The following is an 11989-nucleotide window of genomic DNA, read 5'->3' on the forward strand; positions in this document are numbered from 1 at the left end:
TGAAGCTATAAGAGAACAAGTCGACGAAATGCTGCGCGACGACATCATCCAGCCGTCGAAAAGCCCGTGGGCATCCCCTGTTGTCCTGGTGAAGAAAAAGGACGGAACCCTACGTTTCTGCGTTTAATATCGTCGTCTGAACAAGATCACGAAGGACGTATACCCCCTCCCACGGATAGACGACGCATTGGATCGGCTCTGCAACGCAAAATACTTCTCGTCGATGGACCTCAAGTCTGGCTATTGGCAAATACAAGTCGACGAAAAAGATCGCGAAAAGACCGCCTTCATCACCCCAGACGGCCTCTACGAGTTCAAGGTTATGCCATTTGGACTGTGCTCGGCGCTTGTAACGTTCCAGCGCGTGATGAACACGGTTTTAGCAGGATTGAAGTGGCAGACCGGTCTCGTTTACTTGGATTACGTCGTTGTCTTCGCCGCAAATTTCGATGATCACCTTAGGTTTATGGGGGGGGGGGGGGTTAACGTTCCAAAGCGACTCAGGCTATGAGAGACGCCGTAGCGAAGGGCTCCGGAAATTTCGACCACCTGGGGTTCTTTAACGTGCACTGACATCGCACAGTACACGGACCTCTAGAATTTCGCCTCCATCGAAATTCGACCGCCGCGGCCGGGATCGAACCCGCGTCTTTCGGGCCGGCAGCCGAGCGCGATCGCCTTAGGCGACTTGCCACAGTACTAGATGCCATCAAGTCAGAAGGGATCACTCTGAAGCCACAAAAGTGCCGCTTCGCTTGCGATGAGCTTCTGTTCCTAGGCCACATCATCAGCAAGTCTGGAGTCCACCCTGACCCACAGAAGACAGCTGCCATCGCACAGTTCCCGCAGCCCATCGACAAGAAGGCAGTGCGTAGATTTCTTGGCATGTGTGCCCACTACAGGCGATTTGTCAAGGCCTTTTCACGCATCGCTGAGCCGCTGACACAGCTCACTAAATGTGACGTCGAGTTCAAGTGGAAAACGCCGCAGGCCGACGCATTTCAAGAACTCAAACGATGCATGCAGTCGCCGCCCGTACTTGCGCACTTCGACGAGCACGCCGATACCGAAATCCACACTGACGCCAGTAGCCTAGGCCTCGGTGCCGTCCTAGTCCAGAGAAAAGATGGGCATGAACACGTGATAGCTTACGCTAGCCGGTCGTTATCAAAAGCGGAAGGCAATTATTCTACAACCGAAAAGGAATGCCTCGCCATCGTTTGGGCCACAGCGAAATTTCGCCCTTACCTATACGGCAGGCCATTCAAAGGGGTCAGCGACCATCACGCATTGTGTTGGCTTGCTAACTTAAAGGACCCTTCAGGACGGCTAGCACGGTAGAGCCTCAGACTACAAGAATACGACATCACTGTAACCTACAAGTCAGGACGAAAACACTCAGATGCCGATTGCCTATCACGCGCCTCCATTGACCCGCCGCCGCAAGATGACGAGGAAGATGACGCCTACCTTGGAATAATAAGCTCGGAAGACTTCGCCGAACAGCAACCAGGAGACCCGGCGCTAAAAGCCCTAGTCGATTATTTGGAAGGGCACACCGACGTTGTCCCTAGGGCATTTATGATAGCATCTGCCGCTGGTGTGGCGGAATTCCAACAACATATCATGTAGCATGGGGCTGCTCCGGTCCCAAGCCCCCCGAACTAGACAAACATCACTCCGAGGAACAGTGGGAGTCTGCCCTGCTCAGCTCTGACTTGGCGACGCAGCGAAAGCTGATATCCCAAGCAAGAACAACTGCGGTGGACATTGGGGACCTGAAATAAGGACTCCACCCAAAATCTGTATTTTCGCCTCTCTATCCTACCTTTTTGGAACAAATATTTTCTACTACTAGCACATTTAGGCGTGGATTGTCTTCGTTCACGCTTGAAAACAACCTACTCGTGAAGAAGAACTTCGCACCAGTCTGCGCCAACTATCTTCTTGTTGTTCCGTCGGCGCTGCGTCCAGAAGTACTGCACGCCCTACATGACGATCCGACCGCTGGGCACCTCGGTTTCTCCCGGACGCTATCAAGGATACAAGAAAGATATTACTGACCGCACCTAACCGCCGATGTCGCCCGTTACGTCAAGACATGCCGAGACTGTCAGCGACGCAAGACACTACCGACAAGGCCAGCGGGATTACTACAGCCGATCAAGCCTCCTTACCGACCTTTTCAGCAGATCGGGATGGACTTGTTGGGACCGTTTCCGACATCAACTTCCGGAAATAAGTGGACCGTCGTGGCGACAGTCTATCTCACCCGCTTCGCTGAAACTAAAGCTCTGCCGAAAGGCAGCGCAGCCGAAGTGGCGAAATTTTTCGTCGAGAACATCCTGCTGCGACATGGTGCTCCAGAAGTCCTCATCATCGACAGAGGAACGGCTTTTACAGCAGAGCTCACGCAAGCCATTCTGAAATACAGACAGACAAGTCACAGGAGGAAAACTGCCTACCATCCGCAGACGAATGGTCTCACGGAGCGCCTGAACAAGACCCTCGCCGACATGCTAGCAATGTACGTCGACGTCGAGCACAGGACGTGAGATGCGGTCCTGCCGTACGTAACATTCACTTACAACACGGCGGTGCAAGAAACAACACAGATCACGCCATTTAAGCTGGTTTACGGCAGGAACCCGACGACGACGCTTGACGCCATGCTGCCGCACGTCACTGACGAGGAAAATCTTGACGTCGCTACCTATCTCCAGCGCACCGAAGAAGCTCGACAGCTCGCCCGCCTACGGATCAAGAACCAGCAGCGTACCGACAGCCGACACTACAACCTGCGACGACACTTCGTCGAGTACCAGCCCGGCGACCGTGTTTGGGTATGGTCCCCGATACGCCGACGAGGACTGAGTGAGAAACTATTGCGACCCTATTTCGGACCTTACAAGGTCATTCGACGTATTGGCTCACTGGACTATGAGGTCGTGCCAGACGGCATTTCGCATTCACAGCGGCGCCGCGCACGATCTGAAGTGGTCCACGTGGTGCGCCTTAAACCCTTTTACGAACGCTGACGAACTTCCTTATTTTTGTTGTTTTCTTTGCTACGAGTGCTTTACCTTATTTCGATTGTTTGCAGCATAGGGTGGATGCTTTTCAAGAGGGGGGTAAGTACGTACTTATCTTTATCGGGCGACCACGTTTCGCCGCCTAACAAGTGTTATCGCACAGCGCGGGACGCGCCTGCATCTATCCGAAGTTACTGGCAAGTCATCGATGCTTCTATTCGCTGTCTGCTGTAGCCGAACCTTATGTTATCTGATTTCATCGCCCGACGCGAATGGTGTAGAACTTTGTGGAAGGCACGCGAGCCCCAACGATTAGTCTGGAACATTCGACGACTGCTATATAACAGCCGACGCGCTTGACCCGCGGATCAGATTTTCGACGATCGCCGACCGTGCTCGCCGCTACCGTTGTACTGTAAGTGTAGCCTCTTTTGTGGGCACAGGTTCGCCCAATAAAAGTTAGTTTTGTCTTCCACAGTATTGCTACTGTGTTCTTCAACGTCACCACCACGTGACAATATATAACAACTCCCTCTCTCAAAGCACTCATCTAAGAAGGAGGTAGGTGGAGGTGAATAAAAGTATACGAATTAAGGAGGACGCAGGTATGTGGAGAAATTAAATTGTTATGTGCAATGTTAAGAGACCGGAATAGACTAGAGTAGGTCATGAAACAAACGTGAGCTAATGTATCCTAGTAGAAAAGAAGGAGAAAGTGCCATCGATTGGCATTGCTTTGCTAAGGCAAGTATAGTAACGTTCGTGAAGCGTAAGAGATTGAATATGTATGGAACGCAAAGGGTAGCGGTCGGATGTGGAAAGACTGGTGGACGGATGAAATTAGAACGTTTGCGCGATACGCTAGCGACAGCTGGGTCTGGACAGAATCAATTTCAAAGATTTGAGAGTGGGCTTTGTCCCGCAATGGGGGTAGTTCGCCTCATGACGATGTTGACACCTCCCAGCATGGCCATGATCCGTGCTTCGGCCCTCGCGAACCGCCCTCTAATTACTAGTATCAAAAATCGCGCACACTAGTTAAACCATCTGGTCATACAATACACACCAGGTAGATTCTATGAACCACATCCTCTTTATAGGGGCCACATCTTGCCTAAACTAGAGTTGATGAAAACTATACAACAAACATACTTCATTCTGCTAAAGTACCATTGGTATGAATATTAAACACGCTGGGATGCCAGGAAATAGAGTGGTACATCCATCCCCAGATATAATTATCCGTTCTCCCGGTATCCGCTGCTGTCATCAAACAAAGTAGAGTAAATCGATGCTTTAAAAAAAACATATATTAAAGCTTTACTATAAAGTAATGACAGCTACGTTTTTGTGCGCCCTTCTTCCTGGAAAGTATTCAGCTCCACCGTTACCAGCATTTCTCGCGGTATGTGCCTCGATACACTGATCGGCTACAGTTCCTTCCTCCGCCGCCTCTCTCTCACCTGTGCATGCCGGTTCTTGCCCTGTACTCTGTACTCATCGATGCGATTCCCTTTTCCCCTTTCACCGTGAAATTCAGTTCGTCATTACCTCTAGTGTTCTCATTCGGCGGCCCTGGCTGGCATCCGAAGAAACAATCTTTGCTTCCTCTGGCGACGTAAATTCCCAGGCGCAGGACATACCTTCGTACACAGTAGCAACAATATTTTACTGGTGCACCAGTTAAGGTGACGCTTCTGAGTTATGTGCTGTGGGCATTAGCGCTTGTGCTGGAGCCATATGCGACGGTAGAGTGAGAAGAGCAAAAACAGTGATGTGCTGCAGCCTACATCATTCACTGAACTGATCAGTAGTGTTGTCATTGCACAGCGACGCGAACTTTTTTGGCTTCACCTTCTTTCAGCAGGAACCACTGCACTGTGTAGAGCGGTGAACGGCACAGTTACCACGGCATACAGCTGGCGCAAAATGCCGTATTACACAATTATGCTGACTGTTAGACAGTTGCTTATATTAGCCAGTGAGCCAAGTGCCTAAAACTACATCTTCTCTCATGCTTCGATTAAGTCGGCAGCTGCGCCACGATAACGAGGCCCCCCCAAGCCCTTGAACTCAGTGACAACTTGATGGATGCGCTTTCTGAACTGCATCAAGAAAGGACTCCAGGTGCATCCATAGTCACTTTCACCTCTATGTGGCAACGGCATTAAATTACCACTAAGCACCAACAAACGAGCAGTCATGCCATAGATATTTCAATTGCGATACGTTTTCATATTCTGGCCCTGCCAGAGAATGAATCGCATGCGCGAACGGGCCGGTAAGTATATCTCCTAGATTACCTGTCAGCTTTTCGTTAAAGGTACGAAGAGCATGAATTCATGCTGGCTTTTATCGGCAGATTCCCACTGCTACACGAGAAAATTAATACTTTCTTCCTTCCAAAGAAACGCAGCTTTTGAAAATAGCATGACGAAACTTAAGGGGTGCCGCGATCACCACCTGATTAAACATTCAAACTGTGGTGCATCAATATTTGTCTTTTCTCTGCATATTTCAGCACTGATTTCTAGTGCATTATACTTAAACCTTTTTTGCAAACTTCACTCTTCCTTGCAGTGATAACTAATTAGAATAATTTATTTAAATATGCTCAAAAGCAAAACGCCAATCTTGGTTCGTTTCGGTGTTTCTGCATTAAAATTCCTGCACCTTCGTTTTCATGCATCATTTTAAAGCGGCCGCTCATTTGAAGCCGTCATGGGCGAATGTGCAGACCTTTTCATATCCCGTGCACATAGCAAGAATTTTTGGCGTCCCTTTTCCCTTTCAACGATTTTTGTGAGTTCTGGTAGCGCTTACTGAAGCAAAAGCAACGAGAGATATATTTGAGCTGAGCTATTTCAAAAAGTAAAGTGTTTATACTATAAATCAAATGCTAGAAACATTAACAGCGTCGTTCAAAAATTTTTCAGAAAAATAGCGAATCAAAATATGATCCACTTTTTCCTCCAAAGCTTACCACTACCAGACGTTGAATAGAATGTTGGGAAAGACAAATCCTATAGCAACAGTATTGAGGTGGCTAATATAATCAAGCCGTGAATATAAATCTTCCTTACTAAAAGGCTTCGGCTTCCTAGTCGATGCTGTAGATTTCATTGATGTAGTCTCTGCAAGATATAACACAGTCTTCACTGAATGGTTGATTTCCAAAACACTGTCACACAATCAACGAACATAAGGGGCAAGTGCACCCGCAGTGATAACATAGCGCGAACATTGCCCAAAGATTTCTTTCAGATTATATTGCTTCCAGTTGGAGGAATAACTCTAACTCGTGTCTGCCTAATAGTGCTACTTTCGTAACACGTGGAGAAATACACAGAACCTATAATATTGGAAGGAAGATGTCGAGAATATGTGCTGTTCTCTATTTCAAGCCTACACAATCTGGTTTTGAAAAGCATCACACTGGAAACCCGCTCTCCCCTCACAGCCTGCACCAAAGAAAAGTGTGAATACTACAGCTCATTCCTGTGAAAGTACGTTTCCTAAAGGCCAGTTAGGGACTAAATAATCTGCATATTCCACACGATACCTGTCTAGGACGAAATATTAATCATTGAAATGCAGTTTAAAATTGTGTTTTTGCCTCATGAGCCTAATATATTCATTTTCTCAGTTGCTCCCGCTTTTTTTTTTGTTCGCCTTTCCTGAACAATTTGAATCTATTTGCTTTCACTTAAAACTTGAACCCAAAGGCAGAATTCTCAACGAACGGCGTGATTTTTCCACTCATAAGGATATTGCCAAGAATTTCTACATATTGTTAGTTTGTCTGTTTATTGCAATTGAAATGACCTTGACACTTTAATCAGAATAAACGTGATTCGTTCAACCTCCATTGAGTTCAATCTAGCGCTGCAGCGCTGGCATTGTACCGCCTTATAATCATACAAATGCTTTTGATTAGAATAATGTGTATCAAGACAAAACTTTTCCAAATCTTTCTAGAAATTTAGGACATAGATCTCTGCCAGAATCTCTCAGCGAGCTCATTGGGGAAATTATCAAGGAACAAGCAGATCACAGCAATAGGCAAGACGAGGACAATGGCGCAAAATGCGTCCTTGGTGCGTGTCATCGTCGCTTGCGTTAAACAAGCCCACAGTAGAAGCATCCGCTTTACTTTTAATGACCAACGGTACTTTATCGCCCACTGACGTCACAAAGCATAATGGTGCGTTTTTGTTTTGCCTCCGCTGATATATCGCTGCTGCGGACTATATTGGACCGTCGACAAAGCAGCTAAACGTCACAGCCTCGAAAACACCATGGCTTCTTGTTGTGGCCTAAAATTTATTAACACCTCTTCACGCTAGCTAAAAATGACTAAAGATTTAAACGTGGGATTTTGCGTTGTATATTAAGCCCTGAAAAAGATATACACAAAAGTATTTCTTGAAGAGTCAGTACCCAGAACACTGCGCAACCTCGAGAGACCATGGGACACATTATGCCGTTTTCAATCAGGTAGTAATATATGAAAATATACTTGCACTGCTGTAAAATTCACGTCGGTCCTTAACGCACGTAAGCAATGCCTTAACGACCGCGATTTATAGCACGTTTCTGCAGTACAATACACACTGGTACCACATTGAGGTGTCTACCATTCCAGTGTCAATGTGAGACGTATCTCGGTGGTATCACGGAAGGAACGGCATGTTGCTCGTTCGTGAAATTTTGCATTGACTAGACGTAGAGACTGCGGAGTGGATGGAAATAGTTGGCAAGAGTCAGGCTCGTTTGCGTTTATTCCTCTCTGCGGTCTTGTGGTGTAAATAAACATAGACGGAAGTTGACGCCATGTTTGGCTTACTTTGGAAGTGTTTGTTGCAGCTGAAACTTTTGCTCGAAATATAGCGAAATCAGATACAGCGCAACAAGGTCATGCCTTTCAAACTAAATCCTCCAACCAAAAAATAATGAACACGCATAGCAGCTGACGTTAAGATCCTAACAAAACGTCAATGCTCTTCGCTAGAGGGAAATTTTAAAGGCTTTCAGCTAGTGTGTTCTCTTTTATATGACCCTAGTTCCACATCAAATGATTCTTCAATAATAAAAATAAGCAATGACGAGAGTAAAGAAAAAAGCCGCATTCCTCCTGAAACAATCGCACACGACGAGTTCAGTGGCGTTTTCGGACACTGTTCTGAACGCCCACAAAAGCACGCCTTATCGCGTATTCAAACAGCATAACGGGTTATTCTGCCAGATAAATTATATTGATAATATTACCCCTCAATTTATTAACATTAGCAATCTTTTACGTTCCAAAAATGCATTCTTGACGAGATTTGTCATTTACAAGAATAGGGGCATCCCCCCTCTTAGAGTCGCACAAAGATTAACATTTCTCACCTGTTGGCTGTGAGGGCTCATTTCCATCTGGGGGTGTTTCTGTTGCTGCTGCAAGAGATAAATTCAAAGTTTTAGCAAAAGTGCATCTTAAAAGCAATTCTAAATTGTCACCGCTGATAAAACAGGCCGACGCAATGCAAAATAGCGCGGCTTGTGGCCAGCTGAGTATCGCTTGAAAATGTGGTTGATGTGGCGTTCAATAAAAATAGCAGGTAAATTCAAATGATTACCGCCATAAGAGATATTGGGGCTGTTAATTTCCGGAACCCTAGGTGGGTAGGTATTTTTTAGCACTCTTGGGATGCGCTCGCATCGTCAAGCTACAGCGACGATGGCAGGACGCCTTCTTTCAACGTGCTGTGAAATTAGAGAGCCACGCAGAGGCAGGTTCCTTGCGGCTGAGTCAGAAGGCCAGGATGAACTCCTCGCAGAATCCTGTGAGATGCACTGCTCCAGTCTTGTTGTGCCTGTGCTGTCCGCTTTAGACATCAAAGTATAAAATCACGACATACGACCGGGGTATCCCGAGTATTGGTTCGAGGTTTGCTTACAGATTTATTTATTTTTAACTTAAAAGCCCTCTAGACCCTTCAGCTAAGGCGGCTACATGGCGATATAAAACGCGGAATTGCTTAATCAATGTTGAAAAGAAAAAAAAACTGCAGCTGGTGATATAAACTATCATTGTAAATACTAACAAATGTAAGTCATCCAAAAATCTCAAGAGATTCAAATCATAACAAAGAAGCGAAAAACGCGAGCAATGAAAAAGAAAATGTGGTGATCTATAAAATTTTTCTCAACAATATCACGAAATGAGATCAGGGTATTGAGGGAAAAGATTTGTTCACGGAGAATATTTAAAATCTTGACAGCAGGTTGGACAGAGGGTTTTTGCTTTAGAGTAGTGTGGTTTGAAACAATCTATTTGAAGTTTAAAATGAGCCACTGCCACCCACTTGCTAGCGCCGGCTTGCAGTCGGACTAGGTACACCGGGCCCTCTGGACATCCTTGCCGCCCTCTACGGGCGTCGGTTCGCTGAGCCGATCCTGACCGTACCTAGCGCTTTTGTGCCTAAGAAATGCTCTTCTTTTGAAGCTTTACCGGCTCTCCGTAATATTTTGGTGGAGTTGCGGGGCTTTCTATCGTGCAGGAAGAACTTCCAGTACCCTGCAACGCCTTGCTGCACCACTTAGAAACGGCAGCTGTCCACAAGGTAAGCCATTTAAGAGCATTACATGCACAGTTAATTCCTGTCAGCAAAAGATCTTGAGCCCTGACTTGCACGCCGAGACTATCCAGAGCTCCATGAGTTCCTAACCGCGTTATCCCCGGGTCCTCACGGGGTCAAACCACTAGCCCAGTATCACCACCAGTCCAGATTTCAGGCGGATGTTGCTCGAAATTATGAATCTCAACAAGCTTAAGGACAGGGATTGACTTAACGCAGCAGTCTAGAACTAAGTGGCCAAATGAGACCGCCACCATATTCGTGGAGGACAAGACGCGTGCGTTCAATGAAGCGCGCCCTGCAGGAGAGGTTGGTGCACTACATCCATTCGGCGGATATAACTGCTGTGGATTTCCACCTGCCAATGCCCGGCAAACTCAGTGAGGCCAATCATCAGCTTTTCAGGAATATGGTGTGCGAACAGCTACAGAAGCTCTACTCTGTCTAGTAACACCTTAAGTGGGAAGCAGCATCTTCGATTTCGCTCGTGAACAATTACCTTTCGTGATGCAACCAACACAAATCTCCTGACACCTTCGCCGCTTTTTCAGATTCACGAACGCCATACGCAGGCCTGCGCAATTCCGCCGGAAATCTGCTGTCGGACTCCTACCTCACCGGCCAAACCGACCTCGCTGCCTGACGCACAATCACACGTCAGGAAAGCACACATGTGGTGCACATCAAACAAACAGCACTTGTGTTTTCACTGCACGATATGAATAAACCCCATACTGCGTCACTGGCCGTAACGTTGGAAGAATGTGAGAGAGATTTTACCAGAGGTATCCCGCCAACGCTACAGTTAACAACCTCGGGTCATTCACCTGCACCTGACGGCCAATGTCTCACCTGCGCCCTCGGTACGAGGCCACTCCCGGTACGGCTTCTCTCAGTGGCGTAGGAGTATAAAGGTGATCCCAGGCAGCTACCAGGTTTAACGTGAGGATCGAAGACAATCCAGGAAATGCCCCAGGAAATGCTACGCCTGGAGGACTTCCAACAACCGCCTGTTGTGCTTCCATTGCGGTGAGGCCGACCATATTCTTCGTAACTGCCCGTACCGACGTATCGGTCTTCGAGGATTTGTTGTTGGCGCCCTACTAGCACGCTTAGGCCAACGTCCGCCGGAAATCGACGAGTACCTACGTCGAGAAGCGTCGCCGCACCGCAGCTACGCAGCCCCGGTACGAGAAAGGTCTCCCAGCCCCCGTAAGGGAAACTAAAGACAGCAACCTCTGGAGGTGAGGTTGCTCACGAGCGAAGCACCAAAGATCCTCCAACGACCTCACCCCATGAAGACGCTGCACCCGCTACGCCGCAAGAAGACGCTTAAATCGCTGCACCAACGCCGCATAAAATGACAGCCCCGACCACGGCGGGACCTGCATTAAGAACGACGCCGCCACGCAGAAAAGCTTGACGACACGCCCCACCCGCAATTTGTGCACGCGAAGAAGCCGTCACTCGACGCTGAGGCCGAATTGCAATGCAAGAGCCAGGACATCAAACTTAGATGTGACTATCGACGGCCGGAAAGTTACCGCTCTTGTCAACACAGGAGCTGATTACTCGGTAATGAATGGAACATTCGCTGAGCAGCTGAGGAAATTCGTGACCGCAGGGGATGGCCATAAATTCGCATCACAGGGCCACCTCATTTCGCATCAGGGCGATGCACAGCGCGAGTGACTGTCAAAGAACATACCTATCCTGCGGCCTTTGTTGTGCTACCGGAATGCTCCCACGAAGTTATCTTGGGCATAGATTTCCTTAAGTGAGCATCAGGCGATCATCAACCTGCAATCCAAGCGCCATTTTATCGCTTTGTTTTCGACGCAAGACGCGACTAGATTTATCTCAATTGATCGCAGCCGTGCAGAGCTCATTCTACGTTTTTCCGGAATGTTCTAGTAACTTTGCACGATTTATCTCAAAAGTTCGCTATCAGCTTTACATTCAGCATTGCCGACAGCGGCGAGCATTCTGTTTTCTTTTAAAAGAACGTTTGTCCGTATTCATTCCAACTGAGTGCCACTACGCCACAATTCACTCGGGTAGTGCACTGGCTATCTACCATTCAATGTCAGTGGTATCACCATTTTTAAAGGCAACAGCACTTGTGCGTAAAATTTTGCAGGCACTAGACATATGAGCATGTGGAGCGCGTAGAAATATTTGCTAAGTCAGCCTCTTTTGCTTCTTTCATCTCTGCGCTCTTGTGGCGTAATCAGAGACGAAAGCTGCCACCGACTTTGGCATTCTTCCGGATGTGTTTGACTGTTGCAGCTTAAAATTTTGCTCATAATGAAGTATGATCGGATACAGCGCTAG

General features: G+C 47.4%; 1 protein-coding gene across 1 annotated transcript in view; it reads right to left on the reverse strand.

The window, feature by feature from the left end:
• The window catches only part of LOC144108595 (uncharacterized), a 162880-nt gene extending 154412 nt beyond the window's left edge, over positions 1 to 8468 (reverse strand). The window contains exons 1-2 of the mRNA XM_077641793.1: positions 8424 to 8468; positions 6116 to 6166 (exon numbers count right to left, since the gene is read on the reverse strand). Coding sequence (XP_077497919.1) covers positions 6116 to 6155 — 40 coding nt within the window. The 5' untranslated portion in view covers positions 6156 to 6166; positions 8424 to 8468. The remainder of the gene's footprint in view (positions 1 to 6115; positions 6167 to 8423) is intronic.
• Between the last annotated feature and the right edge of the window lie 3521 nt (positions 8469 to 11989).

The sequence above is a fragment of the Amblyomma americanum genome, chromosome 10, assembly GCF_052857255.1.
Source record: "Amblyomma americanum isolate KBUSLIRL-KWMA chromosome 10, ASM5285725v1, whole genome shotgun sequence".
In the NCBI taxonomy this organism is placed as follows: domain Eukaryota; kingdom Metazoa; phylum Arthropoda; class Arachnida; order Ixodida; family Ixodidae; genus Amblyomma; species Amblyomma americanum.